Source organism: Blennius ocellaris, assembly GCF_963422515.1.
Source record: "Blennius ocellaris genome assembly, chromosome: 10".
Lineage (NCBI taxonomy): Eukaryota > Metazoa > Chordata > Actinopteri > Blenniiformes > Blenniidae > Blennius > Blennius ocellaris.
In genome coordinates, this window is record NC_137659.1 from 2,076,865 (window position 1) to 2,094,959 (window position 18,095).

Genomic DNA, 18,095 nt, shown 5'->3' on the forward strand with positions numbered 1-18,095 from the left:
TCCAATTCAGATATTTTTCTACATGTGACTGAGAAGCGCCGGAAGAAAACGGCTCCGCCAAAATATTAAAAGCTGTTTGGACCTCATTCTCCTTTTATCCTCCGTCATGTTGTCGGCTCGTATTTAACAGCTCCTTGAAAATGAATCTATACACACTAGCCAGCGTTGCCAGATATGGCGGGTTATCCCCCCATCGGGGGAGCTAAACTCTCACATTTGAAATGATCACCCAAACAAATGCCTCAGAAATCAGAGCTTGTGTTGGGGCGGATTGGTCTCCACCGTGAGCGCCTCGCAGCGTCCGGCGGTTCAGCGTGCGTCTCCGCCCGCCGCAGGTGTCTGGAGCTGCGGCCCAACAACCTGCCGGCCCTCATGGCGCTCGCCGTCAGCTTCACCAACAGCAGCATGCAGCGGGAGGCGTGCGACGCCCTGCGCCGCTGGATCTGCCACAACCCCCGGTACCGACACCTGGTGCAGAGCAGCAGGAGCCCCCTGCAGGGCTCCCCGGCCACGCCGCGCAGGGCGCTCCGCCCCAACGCGCCGGCCAGGTACGTTGACCGCCGTCGGCAACAACCCATCCCATTTGTCAATGACTGGTCTCCCCTTAAAGACTATTTTGGACATGAATGGCAGACAATAACATGTATTAATATGGACTGAAAACAAGGTGTGAACAATTATTGGAACCCCCCCCCTCCCCTCATGAATATGGTCTGTGGTCTGATGATGCTTAAACTGCAAAAAGTGTTAATTAATAACAAGCAAGAACAAAACAAATACAACAAATAATAGATAATTGATGTATTTTAAGCAAAAATAAATAAATAAATAATAAATAAATAATTATAATAATAATAAATTAGGCTAAATGACCTTGTCTTATTAATATTGTCAATGTGAGCACCATTTATTATTATTTTTTATTATCATTATTATTGTTAATTGTTTGCTTTTCTGTGCTATTTTTTATTTTATTTTATTATTTATTTTATTTTATTGTGTTGGTGTTGCTGTTTTGTTCTTTCTTTGTGTTTACTGTCAAGAAGAAAAATGGAAAAATTAAAATAAAGAGTTTTTTTAAAAAAAACAAACAACGCCATCTCTTTGGATTCAACTTTACGAAAAGTCCCACTTCAAACATGTTTTGTTAGGGATAAACCCATTTAGTTTGCGGGACCAGATCTCAAGTGAAGAAACAGCCTTTAAAAAGAAAAAAAAGAAATGTTCACATTTTTTCCTTTGAGAATGTTCTAGTAAAAAGGTGTGTGTGTGCAGGGCGGAGCTGCAGGACGTGTTGCAGCTCTTCCAGGAGGCGGCGCTGTTGAATCTGGACTGTGTGGATCCGGACCTGCAGACCGGCCTGGGGGTCCTCTTCAACCTGAGCTCGGACTTCAACAAGGCGGTGGAGGCTTTCAGTGCAGCGCTGTCCGTGAGGCCGCAGGTAACACGCGCACACACACACACACACACACACACACACACACACACACACACACACACACACACACACACACACACACACACACACGATTGCAATGTCTGTAATCACCTTAGAAAACTATAACAAGGAAAATACAAATATCATAATTTTCCCCGCCCCCCCCCCCAGGACTACCTGCTGTGGAACCGCCTCGGAGCAACGCTGGCCAACGGGAACCGCAGTGAGGAGGCGGTGGAGGCCTACACCCGGGCTCTGGAGCTGCAGCCCGGATTCATCCGCTCCAGATACAACCTGGGAATCAGCTGCATCAACCTGGGAGCTCACAGGTAACACACACACACACACACGGAAACGCCTTGTAAAGTTGTCGAGGGTCTGACGCCGGTCTGGCTGCCGTCCTGCAGGGAGGCGGTCAGTAACTTCCTGACGGCCCTGAACCAGCAGAGGCGGACGCAGCGCTGCAGCCACCAGCAGATGTCGGCCAGCATCTGGACGGCCCTGCGGATCGCCATCTCCCTGATGGACCGGCCCGAGCTGTTCCAGGCCGCCAACATCGGAGACCTGGACCTGCTGATGAGGGCCTTCGACATGTGCGACGTCTGAGCGGAGAGAGAGAGAGAGAGAGAGCGAGAGAGCCCCGGGCGGCGACGGTACAGTCGGGTTTTGAAACCAAAGACAGACGGCTGCAGATCGCAGGGAAAAACGAAACGAAAAACTTAAAAAAAAAAAAAAAAAAAAAACTTTTTTCGCAATATAACAGCACAACCCTTTAGCTTCCTATAAGAACACTCTTTATAACGGCTGCTTCGTCTGATGACCGCCGGGGGGGGACGGGGACGGGGGACGGGGGGGGCTGCATTTGATCTGCCGCTCCTCTCCACGGTCCCGGCAACGCTTTCAAATCAGGCCTTAAAGCATCAAGTGTGACACATGAAGCTAAAACGTCTCGTCTGTTACTCGACGACATCACCGCGGCGACGGCGGTCGACGTCCCACAAGTCCCGCTACTCTGTCGGCTCCTTCTGCTCCGAGTTCTCATCAAAGATTTGTGTTCGTTTCCACTCGCTCGGCAAACGACAGCGACAAAAGTCTTGGCAAATGCATTTCACCACTGGGGGGAAGAAAGAAAAAAAAAAAGCACAAGTGAGGTTGGTGTCAAAGAAGGTGATGTTCCATCTCCCGATCGCTGCAGACTGAGTCGTCGTGAGCATTACAAGGCGAAACGTGACGGTAATCCTGACCATAAACCTGACGCCGGCATCAAGCTGGAACTGTCGTTACCATTTATTTGCCTGCTGCCACAGATTTCAGGATTGTGACAAACCCCACATACTAATCTGAATGATTATGACAAAAATAAACAAGTATAACTCTGTGTTTAATCGCCTGATGTATAAACTCCTGAATTCCAAATCCACATTCAGACTCGTCGTACTTAAGAAACTCGGCTCCGAGTTGAGCGTCGAGACAAAGTATCCGATTACGCTGACTCGTCTGGTAACTCGGGCCGACGAACACGCCGCTGGATCGCTACTGAGGGAGATGGTTTGTCAAGCAGTCGTGAACGTGACCGAGGGAGCTCAGAATGGATCCTTCGGCTAAGCCCCGCCCCTCTCAGTTACCGTCGCTATCGCCGACCAGCCGTCGCAGGCTGCAGCTGGCTGCGTGTTTTGCGATTGGTTTTTCTTAACATCCACGCCGTTCGCCACTTCCGCTGGCTACTTGACGCGAGCTAAGTTGCTCGTTGGCTAACCACGAGGTGTCTGGTCGTCTCGTTTACCTCTGGTAATCCACAGTTTGTGTGTAAATGCGCCGAAACGCAGAGAAATATCGCTGTTTTTTTTTTTCCCCAAATATCCGAGTACGTGTCAATGTGGCCTGAGACCATGTCTGAGTGGGCGTTGCCAGGCAGTTGAACGCTATTGGCTCGTTTGCATTAAGGGGCGGGGTTTAGCCAAAGGTCCATTGAAGACGGCGGCTAAATGGTTTGTTTCAACGCGTTGCCGGTTTCCTGGTTGTGATGTGTGTGATGGTTCACGCAAAACAAGGTGGTATGATGTATTATATAGCTAATGTGTATTTACTATTTACACCGTTGACCAAAAGAAAACCAGGATCGGGTCTCATTCGGGTTTCTAAAAGCAGGATGTGATGTTAACGTGTGCAAAAATACGCAACACTGGACGATCAAATCCTACATTTTGAAGTCGGCGTGCGACAGGAAGAGTCGGGGTTCTGCCTCCTCACAGCTTCACCGCCTGTAAGACCTGCTTTCAGTCCCGAGCCGTCCCGTCCAGGTCCCGGAGGACCTCAGTCCTCTTTATCTTTGCGTTTTTGTTTCAGAAAGCCTTTTAGACGGCGACGCTTATGGAAACGACGTATGGAAAGAGCAGAAACCGTTTATGGAAAGTTGGTTTCTCCCTGTTTCCGTGGAGACGGAATCGAGGGTGTTTTCACTTTTCACAAAGGTTTTAAAAGAGTCACACAGTCCGCTTTGGCTTTATTTGCGGCATTGACGGAGGGAGTTTGAAATCGCCCGTCAGTGCGACTTTCCCCGAACCAGTCCACCTCGTCCTTCTGTCAGCAGTCGGAGGGAGTTTTAATAAAAGGTACGAAGCCATTCTGCAGACTCTGCTGTCTGCGGGGAGGGAGTGCCGCTCGCTCGCAGACTGCGGAGTCGTAAAGCCTGTAGCTTTTATAATATATCTGAATGTCAGGGAATGTGGGGGGGGGGAGTTGCAATTAATCCATAAATCCTTATCACATATATGACAACAGCTGTCTATAATCCAGCTCCGGAGTTCAGCACTGCACTGCGCACATATTCTAAACAAATGTCTGAATTTCATTTATTTTCATTGTCGGGAGTCTAAATGTTTCTGTTTTGGATGAAATCCGACCAGAACGAGCAGAAACCCGTGTTGTTGTTTTTTCTAATAGGTTTAACAATGGAGGCTTTGTTTGCGCCTCTCCCTTTAAAGTAGTTAGAGTACTTCCTCCTTTAGAGCTGGATGCAGCAAAACAACCTTTTTTGCACGAGAACCTCTGACAATAATAATGCAGCAGCGATGTATTACTTCTGAATGTAACATGTTTGGTTTTGTAGTTTAAACTCTCTGCAGTAGTTCAAAGGGGCCCTGCCTTGCTTTTATTTTGAAAACTGAGCAGGAACTGAATGTATCGCCACACCTTTCTTTTGTTGCATGTTGTTAGCTCTCTGTACAAACTTTATCCAAGAAGCGAACCGCTGTGTAAATAATATACAACAACGCAACGAATATACTGTTAAAGTGTCATTTTCAACCCAGCGAGGTTTTAAAGCATGACGTCATGAGGATGCCACCGCCTGCAGAAAAGCACAAAATAGCTCAAGTTCATGGCGGGGATGTTCTGCAGTTCCTGATGCTGCCACAAGGGTGATGATTTTTTTAAAATGAATAAAATATTTAAAATTACTTGAGAAAGTAAAACAACAAACGAGTTCAAATGGCTTAAATAAATGAAATGTTATATACATGACTACTGTTCTCAGTTGTACTTATGTAACTCCATAAATGCAAAGCAGCTCTTGGATGCGGAGCAGAAACTATAACTGATGAGGTTAAACATGTTTTGTAGCTCCAGACTCTACGATCTCTTTTTAGTCTTGTCCTGGATTAAAACCCACCAAGTCATTTGATTGATTTCATTAAAACAATCAGACACTAAAACTGTCTGCTGTTTTTTTTTTTTTAAAGAGGAAATACAATGTTAAAAAGGCTAGAAGTACCTCTTTTGTGCACTGGGGGCAGCACTGAGTCTGTCCAGTTCATTTTAGATCTTTTGATCTCAGTATTTTGTTAAACTTCGTCTTTTATTGTGTTTAAAGTTCCATAAACGTTTTGCTCATAGAGTAACTCTTTGTTCCACCTTGTGTTTGACTCCGGTACTACAAGACGATTACGCTGCAATAAGAAAAAAAAAATACTCAAGTCAACAAGAAAATTACTATTATAGCATTATAGGTTCAGTTAAACTCAAATTAATTGTACTGTCAATAACAGCCTTTTAAAGTAAAAAATAAAAAACATTAACAGAGAGTAAATAAAGTTGTGTGAATGCACTGAAGTGTGGGTAAAATTATACACCTGAAGAAAAGACAAAAATACCCAAAAGCACTACTTAATAACAGTTACAGGAATATTTAGGAACACGTGATATTACACGCCTACGAGATCGGACTAGTTTTGTGTTATTTGTCTTGTTGGGGGCGTTCGTGTTTCTACCATTCTTTTGGTTATTTTTAGGCACTGTATGTTTTAGCGTCCTGATTTTATATTCGATAAGTGAGCATCTTTATGTCTTTATGTTTCTGTTCGCATTCTGAATGTCCCTCGTAAACCACTGTACAGACAATAATCACTCATTAAACAGCTGAAACCTGAACTCTGGTGTTTTGCACTGAACCAGCACAATGTGTCAGTACATTTTAAATATATAGCAATGATAGTGCTTCACGGTAAGGCAACATAAATCAAAATGCAATGTGAAATAATTCAAAGATTATCTTTTTAAATAGCAGCTGAATTGTTTATTTTTATAACAGTTCAGGGATGTGCTGTGTAGAGACAGTGCAGAAAGGAATTTGATAGTTTTAGTGAAATGTCGAAAATATTGGAGTGTGTGAACACATAGAGCCATAAAAATGTATGACTACGATTTTAAAGGAATCCTAAAAATTGACTGGAAATCATCAAACAGGACTGGTTGGCTGGTTGTTGTAGCTTTAAAATACTAGTTAATGATGTAAGAATGTGTTTATAGGGCTGCATTTCTTGAAAATAAGAGCATTTTTTAACTTTTGTGTGCAGTTTTCTCATCAATAATGAGCAAAAACTGAGTGAAATAGTAATAATTATAATTCATAGAATAAATTACAATTTTATTACATTATTGACAGGTTATTAGCTTTATTCCATTTAAAATTATTGAAATTCTAAGTTTATTGTCAAATTATTGGCCATTACAACATTATTGGTTGTAACCTGAGGTCTGAAGACAGTTTAAAACGGATTATTAGTGTTAAAATAATCTATAAAATAAGAGATTAAAAACCCGGGTTAATGTTTTCAGGTTCAGCTTTTGGCAGCAGCAGTTTGAGTTTTGAGATATTTTGAGATTAAAGCTCCAGACCCTCCTGCAGGGGGCGGTCACCTGCTCCAAACTCACCTGTCTGTCTGTGAAACACTGACCTCTGGTGGCGGTCCGGCAGTACTGCAGAAGCTTCACGAACAACACTTGACTATATTCCTGTGATGAACATTTCACCCTTTATAGTCTCTTAGACATGAATATTAATCACACAGATAACAAAACAAACTAATATGAATGGATTAAAGTGTTTCTGCAGGTTGAGATCAAGATAAAGATGAGTTTGGGACTTTTCTGTGTGCAGTTTGCATGTTTTTTCTCCAGTTTCTTCCTTCAGGCCAAAAATTAATTAGAAATGAATCGTTGACTCTCTTAATCGTACCCGACCGTCACCCCATTTGTTCTTCTTCTTCATATGTAAAATGTTGATGAAACTGTTAACAATCCTCCTAACATCAGTATGATGTTATATAAAAAATTGTTTTGTTAAACTTCCTACAGTAAAAAACCCAGCATCCAGATGGATTGAACTTTCTTACAAGCTCTCTGATCGGTGATCCACACTTCCTCCATCATTTTACTGTTTCTCTTTATTTACTCTCCACCTAAATCAGTGCAATAAGTTTTTTTAAAAGTTTTCTTCCAATTGATTGGAAGTTTTCCCTTCATACCAGATATTTTCTACATATAGAGCTGAGAGGTGACTATGCTGTGGCTGTTTGAATGAAAGAGGCTCAGACTGGGTCCAGGCAGTCTGTAGCTTCTGGATGATTCTTCTGTTTTGGCTGAGAGAAATGGCGTCGAAATCTTAGTTTCCCTGCAGGTATTGAACAGAAAACACCTCCAGCTGAGTCTCCAGCTCCGTGGCTCTGTTCCTGAAAACACACAGACACACACACACACACACACACACACATTCAGGTTTCTCCCTCCGGGATTTCCCTGAAGTGTTGTTTTCCCAATGTGGGGGCGAGCAGCTGCTACCTGAAGGCCTTGGACCTCCTCTGGATGTTCTCCAGTCTCTGGATCCTGAAGCTGAGCTGCCGGATGTTTCCCTCCAGCTCGGCGTCGCTCAGGTCCACTCGCTGAGTCAGACGGCCGAAGGTCGACGACAGCTCCCTACAAACACACACACACACATTATTTACACAGTGAATCGAGGGCGGGGCTTACTCGGACACCTTCCCCGGGGAGGCGGGGCTTACTTGTACACCTGCTGGCCGCAGGCGGCGCTGGTGACGGGGACGACGGCTCTCAGGCGGTGCGTGGCGTGCTCCACGAACTGTCGCTTCAGCGCCCGCTCCTTGCTGGCGTCCGTCCAGGTGAGCTTCTCGTACAGGTAGAGGAGGCCGTACAGGGAGAAGGAGACGGCGATGATACGCCAGCCCGCCGAGCGCCACACCTGCAGCGAGACCACACCCACACACACACACACGGAGTACAATGAGATGGGATGCTGTCATGGAGAACATGCATCGGGGAAACTGAAGCTCTAAAGATGAGATAGGATTCAGTCCGCGGGACGTACCACTCCTCCGATCACCAGCACCGTCATGGAGGCCCGAGAGGTGACTGAGACCAGCCCTGTCGCTATGGAGACCAGCATCTCATCCTTCGCTGCGGCTCCTTCCTGCAGACACCAACGAGGGTCGGTGATCGGCCCTCGTCTGTCCTACCCGCCGCCGTGGCCGCGGAGTCACTGACCTGCAGTCGTTGGTCGGAACCGGTCAGCGCCCGCTTGGCGCCGGCGGCGCCGATGAAGCGCGTGACGAGGGCGGTCCAGCCCAGAGAGAACTGGAAGCTGATGTTCTCCCGGAAGTCGTCGCAGAGGGCGGCGAGGCCGAGGTCGTAGGTCAGCTCGAAGGCGGCGGAGGGAGACGAGAGCGTCTCCTGGACGGACAGAGACAGCAGGGGCCGGACGCTGTCTGCGGGGGGGGGGGGGGGGACGACAACGGCTTCAGAATGCCGCAGAGCAGCAACAAGCCGCAACGACGGGAACGGCGGTTACCGATCATGTGACTCTGGGCGTCCTTTATGTCTCTGAGGACGCTGTTTGAGCAGCGATGAGCCAAACAGCCCACCAGGCGCTCCTCCACGTGCTGCAGCAGCTTCTGGACACATCAAAGACACAAAGAGTCAAAGGTACCGACTGCAAAACGTCTCCAGTCCTGTGAGACACGTGACATTTTTTAAAAAAACGACTCTTCTTCTTCTTCTTCTTCTTCGTGTGTTATGGAGTGTGTGTTTCCTCTCACCGCCTTGTACAGTTCCAGGGTCTCCTGCGTGGGACTGAAGTCGGCTCTGAACTCCTCCACCAGGAAGGGAAGAGAGCGGATCTGATCAGACAGAGCTGTGGCCACCTGGTCGCACAAAAGCACAACATGTTCACATTAATCCCTCCTTTCAGAGTAAGAACACTTTACATTCTATCCGTGTTCCCATGTATTGTTCATTTTTTTAAATGTATAGAGTATTGTTCTCTACGTGCGTGTCTGTGTGTGCCTTTATGACAACAACGGCGCCCGTTGGCGCTCGGAGGAGGATTTCTTTACCTTGGCAGCGACGTCGTCAGTAAGTGTTTTGATCCGCTCCTTCACGCTGTCGCTGAGACGGTTAATCTGTCCCCGAACGAAGTCCAGCCGGTCCCTCTGCTCCTCCCGCTCCTCCAGGCAGCAGATCCTGTCGAAGGTCAGAGGTCACACCGGGTCACAGGAGGGGGAGGGGGAGGGGGAAGAGGTCAGCAGGGAAACGCAGTTGAGGAGGTGGAGTTTTGCTCACTTTCTTTCGGCGGAGGCGATGTTGATGGCGTCCATCACAGCTTTGATGGCCTCCGTGATCTGCCACGCTCTCACCGTGTGCTGCTCGAACTTGGTCTTCACCGCAGACTGAGAGATGAACTCCTGAAGGGCCAAAGCAGCGGCACTTCAAAACTCAGCTCGGCCTCTTCTGGTAAACAGGAGTTTAGTGAAATGGTGAAGGAGCTGCTCTGCACCGGAGGTCATGCTGATCAGCCAACGAGAGGCGGCGTCTCTGCGACTGCTTTCACATAAATAGCAAGCTGATCGACTCTGCAGAGGAGGTTACGATACGTTCCACGACACAACATTTTATTTAGGTACTAAATAAAATGTATCACTAATTTATGTACTAATGTACTGTAGTGCTTTATGTACTAATCATTTGATTTTGAAAAAAAGTCCAGTCCGTCCCACTGGAGATGAAAGAGGGTTGTATGTAAAGGAGTCGATCAAAAAAAACTAAAAGAATAAACAAAACAGGGTATTGAAGCTAAACAAGTTTTTTAAAGGTCAAAAATATGAATCAACGTATGGCGGTATGTGGCCCCGCAACTGAATTTGTACCTCGAAGGTCCTCTCAAACCTCTGGAACTCTCTCAGCCTCTCATGAAAACCCTCAGCCAGAGCGCCACCTGCAGGATGAAGCAGCGTGAACAAGACTTTTACCCGAATGCAAACGCACCACATCCGAAACCTGCCTCGCTACTGTTTGAGCAGACACTCTTTAGCATGTAGCATGTAGCCGCGCTGCTGTTTGAGCAGTGACACTCTTTAGCATGTAGCATGTAGCCTCGCTACTGTTTGAGCGCTGACACTCTTTAGCATGTAGCATGTAGCCTCGCTACTGTTTGAGCGCTGACACTCTTTAGCATGTAGCATATAGCCTCGCTACATGTATGTGCTGCACCTGATTGCACGAACATCTCGGGAGTACCTGAACTTAAAACCGGACCAAGATGATGGCTCTGTTCTGTCACAAATTCTTTCTTTTTTTTTTAAATGAAAACATCTAAGGGAGAATTTTTTTTTGCAGATAATATTTGAGGCGAGAAATAAATGATGCAGCTCGTTTTAGACGTTTTAGGAACGTTTTGCCAGATGCAGTGGACACGTAACTTTAGTTGGTAAGAGGCAGCAGAAAGCGTGGTGATCATCACAGATGCTCATTTTAAGCACTTCCAGCAAAACCGACATGTGTTTGCACCGACATTACGACTCAAGTCCGATTCTATTCCACATCTGCTGTATAAAAAGAGTCCGTCTTTTATTTGACATCATTCGAGGCTCCTCCCCCTGCTGTCCCTCCCCTCGTCTCACCTTTCTCACCTGTCTCAGGCATGCCCTGCGCCTGCTGCATCCTGGAGCTCAGCACCTCTTTAGCCGAGACGAAGAAGATCCTCCCCGCTGCCTCGTCCAGGCGGACGACCCGCAGCTCCTCGGCCAGGAAGCTGACGCAGCGGTCCAGGTGCTGCTTCCTCACCTGGACAGCAGGGGGAGCACATCTGGAGATTCATTCACGTTACTCAAAGGTAAAATTCACTCTCTAAAACTTTTGTGATGTGTCCCCACAGCCTGTGTGAGGCGTCAGAAGAGAAGCAAGTCTGTCATCTGCCTTACTTGCTCGCTCAAGTTCATAGCTTTTCCCTTGATGATGTCATGTGGGGAAATAACCTCTCTATCTGGTAGTCGGCCTCTGCCTCACTGATATACTGAACAATTTCAGAATAATTTGGAAAAACAGTTATCAGGAGCAAGCATTAGATTCTTGGTAGTGACATATTCAGATACACAATATTTTTTAATGAATTGAGATTCGTGCCATTCCTGACCTACCGTCATTTTGTGTAAACGCACCTTTGACAACAATTGCAATGAAATTTTGAAGTCTTAATCTGCGTTCGTCAGGATTTCTGATGTCTGTTATTAGCAGCAAGAAGGAACGCTGAAGGGTCACCAGTTGGATTTGGGGAAATACACTTTGAATATAATGTTGCCAGACCTCTGAAAACTTGGTGAAATTGTTGCAAAACTGTATAATATGGGCTCTTTAAATCAAATATCAAGGATTAGGAATAGGGTAGGTAACCCTTACCCGGTTTTAACTTGTCGTATGGTTTTAAGCCACCAATTAAATCATTTTATTAAATAAAGTGACGATAGCGTAGCGGAAATCACAAGTAATCTCATTGAGAACCTTCTTTCGGGGCCTTATTCTAGGCAAGATTAAAAACAAAGCATGAAGAAAACGTGAAACGCTAAACGTAATGAGGTCAAAAAGCTATAAAACGTCATCACGCCAACCAGCAGCTTAATGAGTGGAAGCTCCCACAAACCTCCTCAACGTACTCGGGCTCGGTGACTGAAGCGTCCCACCTGTTGTGGAGGATGAAGATGTTGGGTTTGGAGATCCTCTCGCTGACTTTGTGGAAGAAAAGTTTCTCCTGCGACGCAGAACGACACACACGCAGACTTTCTGACGGACGTCGCAGACGTGAGGAGGAAGTGCGTGAAGGAGACTCTTCCTCACCGTGTTCATCAGGGTGGACTCGGCGTTTCCCACCAGAACAAAGACGTCCGCGTCCAAACAGAACTTATCGATCCAGCTGTCCAGCTCCAGGGTCACGTCAGTCCCGGGGCTACGGCAGAGGTCAAAGGTCAGTCGATTATTCTGGATTCTTCAGAGCAGAGATGATTCAGATTGAAACGTGGGATTAAAACACACACACATTATCTCTCTCTCTATATATATATATTAACTTTTAAAAGAAAAGGGTTTATTTCAAGGTCAAGATCTAAACAGACAAATAGGTTGTTTTCCTGTTGGTTCTTTTTTTATGTGTCTTTTTTCGTTAATTTTTCTATCATTTTTAAACACATTCATCAAATGTTTTCAGCTTGTTTTCACTGAGGCTTTTACACTTTATATGTACATAAAGCAGAATGAATAATCTTTCTTTGACCACGGTGGACAATACCATCCATTATATCGAAGAGAAACACAGATTTGGATTTAGATAGCGTTAATGTGTTATATATGTTGTTTTTGTGCTGTTTTGAATTAAATTCAGTGCTTTAACACACCTGTCATATTTTCTATCTACCTAATTCCAGTTTTGAAAAATGTACTATTCTATTAGAATAGATGCTATGATATTGTAATATTCTAACATAAAAATACATTCCATAAATGCTTGAAAAAATGTAATTATACTCAAACATTAGTTTTAATAAAAATATTCAATAAAGATAGCTTATTATTATTATTATTAATACTACAACTACTACTACTACTACTAATAATAATAATAATCTCTTCCAGTGGATTCAGTCCATCATATGATTTACTTTGATATGGGGATAATACTTGATTTTCTTGTCCGTACAGAATATATTCGCAGTACCTTCTGTACCTTTTGCATGATAAAGTGCTGGGTGGTATAAAGCCACTGTGAAGGCTGCACGCGGTGCAATCCTGCGTTTTATCATGGCAGACTTCGCCGAGACACCCGGGGGATTGAGACCACGGCTCAATCTAAACCAGTTCCAGTCTAAACGCCTGGTGTGGTTTCTACCTGTCCATGAGCACCAGGTCGTCCCTCAGCAGGGCGCAGCGGCTCTTGGGCCAGAACACTTTGACCAGACTTCCCAGGTCCAGCATGTGGTCCATGTGGAGGGCGTGGGCCAGTTGGTTCACCGACTGCAGGAGGACGACAGAGACTCAATGCTCCATCCATGCACGGCCACTTCTCTTTCTCGGCGCTCTCTTACGGCCACGCTCTTCCTCTCATTGGACGCCTCCGTGGTGAGGTAGGCCTCGTCGCCGTCCGTCCCCTCCACCCTCAGGAAGCAGTTGGTGGTGTGACCGATGCCGCTGGGCAGCACTCGGTCCCTCAGCATGGCGTTGATCACCGTGCTCTTACCGTTACTGGTTCTGATTGATGACGGGAACAAAAAGACTTCAGGTCAGCATTTCTCAACTCAGTGTTGCTCTTTAAAGGCTAATTTCTTTATTATGTAGTGTGAAGTCCAGGGTAGTCAGACATGTTTTGTTTTTTTGTTTCTTTGTTCAGGGGTCAGGCTGGTAAAATAGTGCCACAAAAACCTTGAAATTTAGACTTTAAACTTTTTACTTTGTTGTGGCAAACAGTACATGCTTCGAAACAACACAGTTTTTTGCATTTATTCCAAATAAGATGTGATGGAAGTGGAGTCACCACGGTGTTCGCATCAGCAGCTACACTGGAAAGTAAACCACAGTCAGTCCTGTCCCTCATCACTCAGATCGATACCGTCACCACAGAGACACTCCACAATACCTCTGACAAGGAGGACTTTCAAAAATGAGGCTAAATTGATCTTGGGAGATTCTGGAGATCCCGGTACAGTGAAGTACGGTGGAGGGAGCATCATGATTCTGGGCTGCTTCGCTGTGAATGAGTGAATGTTTCCTCCTGGATGATTTCAGGATGTCTCAGTACCGAAGCTCTGAGAATTTGCATTTAAGTTCCTCCTGAAGTTATTGGTTCAGTTCAGATTCGCCAAAGAAGGTTTTACTGTTTGTGATCCACAAACCAGGAAAGGTCTGGCGACGTGTCGTTAGTTTGCAAACAGCCGCGCAGCATTTCCTTCACAGATTTCAAGCATTGCGAGTTTCTCTTGGTCTGTCAGTGGCGGTTGGCTGCGCGGAGGATTTTCAGCTGGAGCTGGACGCTGCAGATAAACTTATCTGGGCCGGCAGTTGGTTCATTTCCGACGAACGACTCATTCGGAAGAAAAGTCGCGTCGGTTAATTATCTGGCAGCCTGAATCAGAGCCGACGACACGCGCTGCATGTGTGGTCTACTTTTCCGCTTTTAACCTCTGATGACTGATTTTCAGGGACGTTTTCAGACGTCTTCTGACGTCTTCTGACGTACACGCAATGACGACGATACGGTTTCGCTTATTTTTCTGATCCCAAAATGACTGATTCGACCAGTTTGTGTTGGATCTGTGCACAACTTTTCACAAAACCTAAAATTTCTTAATCTTGAACGTTCACAAGAATCACAAATATTTCAATTAAGTTCTTGTAGATAATCTTAATGAGTATGGAAAACCAACAGTGCCAGCATTTTATAAATAAATAAATAAATGCACTATTAAATGATTACTTTAATGTGTCATTAATTAATTAAAATTGGAATTAAACATTAGATTAAAGAAGAAGGAACAGAGTATGCATGGAAAAGTAGATGACTAAATAAATTTAAAAGAAATAAGATAAATAAGAATAAGTAAATAAATTATTTGGTTTTGTGAAAATATAGACATTTTCACCATGAATTCTCTGTGTCACCACGGTACGGAAGAGGATTAGGGCCACTGTGGGAAAAAAACAGTGTTCTGACTTTTTTTCTCTGAATTCTGAGTTTAAAAGTCAGAATTCTGAGTTTAAAGTCAGAATTCTGAGGACAAAAAGTCAGAACTCAGGGTTTTTTCCCCACAGTGGCCCTAATCCTCTTCCGTACCACGGAGAATATACTTTAAATTTTAAATTAAAAGGTTTTTAGAGTACTATTTTACTGGTCCTCACCTTCTCGAGATGAAACTGTACTGTATGTGGCTCCTGAGCTGTTTTGTGTGTGGGTGACATTGTTCCTCACTACCATAATAAACTATCCACATAGATTCTAGTAGAAAAGATGCCCTGTCGTCTGAAGAAAATGTGAAATATAGCTCCATCTCATAGCATCGAATCTGTTAAAACAAAATACATAAATTGTTTCCTCCGTTCAGGAAACAAAACTCTCATTAAACTCACCTGAAACTGAAGTTCAAGTGCGGGAAAATAAACTTTGGTTTGGTTTATTCAGAACGAGACAAACCTGAGCTCCATCGATAGTTTGAGCCAGGTTTATTACCATAATCTTTTAAAATGACTTGCTTTGACACAAAAACATGAAACAACACAATGTACCAATCAATTATTCAAAGAATTTTACTTTTTATTTAACTGTAGGAGCTAAATCAGTAAAACGTGAGTGTCTTTTCAAATTTGCCCTTTATAGACTCCAAAACACAGATGATAACTGAATGTTTTGCATTTGCGTCGAAGGTGAAACTTACTAACAACAAAAACCAAACCAAAGTAAAATTTAAATAAAAAAAAGTAAAGCCTTAATGGAGTTCCTATACATCCCTATATGTTGCAGTTGTCTGAGTTGATCCTACCTGCCGAAGAAAGCCACCTTCATGTGTCTGCGGACCAGAACGTCTCTGATGGTCGACAGCTTGGTGGCGCAGCTCTGCATCTCCAGACTCTGCTCCTCCACGGCCACCTGCCCCAGCTCGTCGCTCCGCCAGGCCTCTGGCGTCCCCGGGAAAAACACAGAGGAGCCGCCGGGTCAGGAGGCCGAAGCCGACGCAATGTGACAATGTGACCTCCTCACATGTGAGAGATTCGCCCAAATACATCAAAATACACATTTTTCAGATGTTAATGTTTGAATTTGCTGGAGCCTGAACGCACTGTGCAGGGAAACGGAGTGCGTGGGACTTCAATAATAATAATAATAATAATACATTTTATTTGCAATGCACTTTACATTTTGACATCAAATCTCAAAGTGCTACATCGGGCAGTCTTTGGCAGTTTTGTACGTTGTGCAGGTTTATATCACGATAATGATTTTTTTTTTTTATTTCGATGCGCTGCTTTACCGTCCACAAAGGCGGAGCCATCCTTCACAAAATCCAGCAGCTGGTCAAAGATGGAGGTGATGGAGCGCTTTGCGATGACGAAACGCCGCAGAGGAGATGGATCCTCGTCGTCCATGACGCCTACACACACACACAAATATCATGAGAACACAACATTCTAACATGATGACAGCTTACACACACACGCACACACACATACACATACACGGTTTACCGTGTCGCTGTGTCCCTCGGGTTCAGAGGTCAGCCATGGTCTGTGGATTCATTCTTGTTGGGCTGCTGTTTCCTCCCATCACGCCGTTATTCAGAACGTCAGACACAAACGAACTGAAGCGATTCTCAGCATGCAAAGCTCAGCTTACACTCCTACCCTCCGAGTGTGTGTGTGTGTGTGTGTGTGTGTGTGTGGGTGCAGACTGATCCTCTTAGCATGACTTAGAGCTGCCTCACCTGTCTCACCTGCAGCCTCATCCACCTGTTCCACTGCTCACGTCTCAGATCAGGGTCATTGTTAAAGATTGAAGGGGACACAATTTCCTGCAGTCATGCAGGAACTCGTCACGACGTCGACTCACGATAGAAGCAAACGCAAAGACAAATTGCAAAAAGAAGCAGCAAGTGTGATGTGGCTCCATTGTGTGTGATGCTACTCACTCGTGACAGCTGGCCTCATTACAGGATAATGTTTCTATCGGCTGCTATCAGACTTGATTCAGGAGCAATAAGATGCTGCTGAACCAGTGGAGGAGAGTTCAGCCGACTGGTCACCAGCAAATCAGGAAGACAACGAGAGAAAGCAGACCCACAGTTGTTCCTTCTATCATCCATCTTGTACATCGTTTAATCCTGTTCAAAACTATGTTACATGTGAAATTATAATTTATTTTAATTGCAAATGACTGAGCTGCTGACAAATAAGGGTTGAAATTACTTTAAAAAGTCACTACGTCACAAGGTTGGAATTTCAGTTATTCAAATCAATAACCTGTTTTGATCTGCTTTAAATCTAAAAACTAAAAAAACATTAATACTGAACAAGAAGGCGCAGGTGGTCTGGAAATCAACACTCCACAAAAGATACCACTTCTCGGGAGTGCAATCTAAAAACAAGTCTGAATTATGAGAAACAGTCTGGGCCCGGATTCGAACCAGGGACCTTCAGTGGCAGTAAATGTCCAGAACCACAGTTAGTTTGTGTTTGTTTCCAGCAGGGGGCGCTGCAGGAAACATACTCGGGCTGTGCTTCGCCTCCTCATCATCACTGACTGTTGAATTCCACAAGTGCAGAATATTGTGTACATTAAAAAAAAAAAAAAAAAACCTACACAGGTATGAAAGAAGGAACAATGACCTTGTATTGCAGAGTGGAACAATTAATCCTGTTTCTTCTACAAAAGTGATTGTGTTAAAAAGTAAAAGTTTACAAACTCTGAATCCATCATATAAAAACAACTAAAATCATCATTGATTAAAAAAAACAGTGATGAAGCTCTGGTTGGGTCGCCGTCAATCACGTCTGCTACGAATATTTATTGAGTGATATATTGAAAGAAAGAAAAATTTCTGTTGTAAATATAAACAAATGCAGACTAAGAGAGACAATACCGATAAAATGAGAGCATTAAATTATATTAATGCCCCTCTACATCATGAATACTGTACACCTGAAAGTGGGGGGAAAAAACGTGTGTTTATCATCGACAGGAATACATAATATTATACATAAAAAAAATACAATAAAATACATAATATACAGGATATTTTGTATGCAGACACTAAAATGTTTCGAGATGCTTAAAAATGAATAATAATAGTAATAATTTTTACTTTGGAATGTTGTAATTTCCTGATTTCTATTTGATAAAAAAAAACCCAGCTGAATCAGCACTTTTACTTTTAACTATCTTTACTTTTCTCTCAGTCATCCTAAGCTTTCACTCAAATCTAGACTGTAACTGACTTCTGCAGTCAAGTTCTAACTTTTTCTGTTGTTTTTTGCTTATTTGTTTAGAGGTTGTTTTTTT

The 18,095-nt window shown here is 44.3% G+C and overlaps 2 protein-coding genes across 2 annotated transcripts in view; one reads left to right on the plus strand and one right to left on the minus strand.

The window, feature by feature from the left end:
* Positions 1-2,044, plus strand: part of pex5lb (peroxisomal biogenesis factor 5-like b) — a gene marked incomplete at both ends in the record, with an annotated part of 43,115 nt that extends 41,071 nt beyond the window's left edge. Inside the window, 4 exons of the mRNA XM_080503065.1 lie at positions 336-548; positions 1,276-1,441; positions 1,610-1,767; positions 1,846-2,044. Coding sequence (XP_080359191.1) covers positions 336-548; positions 1,276-1,441; positions 1,610-1,767; positions 1,846-2,044 — 736 coding nt within the window. The remainder of the gene's footprint in view (positions 1-335; positions 549-1,275; positions 1,442-1,609; positions 1,768-1,845) is intronic.
* A 5,335-nt stretch (positions 2,045-7,379) lies between these two features.
* On the minus strand, positions 7,380-16,186 carry mfn1a (mitofusin 1a; the record flags this gene model as incomplete). Its single annotated transcript, XM_080503062.1, has 17 exons — positions 7,380-7,446; positions 7,556-7,690; positions 7,777-7,973; positions 8,100-8,201; positions 8,276-8,496; positions 8,580-8,682; positions 8,827-8,931; positions 9,124-9,250; positions 9,350-9,471; positions 9,934-10,001; positions 10,687-10,849; positions 11,703-11,810; positions 11,897-12,005; positions 12,942-13,066; positions 13,138-13,300; positions 15,583-15,718; positions 16,072-16,186. 17 exons carry the CDS (start codon positions 16,184-16,186, stop codon positions 7,380-7,382), a joined length of 2,166 nt encoding a protein of 721 aa, XP_080359188.1.
* Between the last annotated feature and the right edge of the window lie 1,909 nt (positions 16,187-18,095).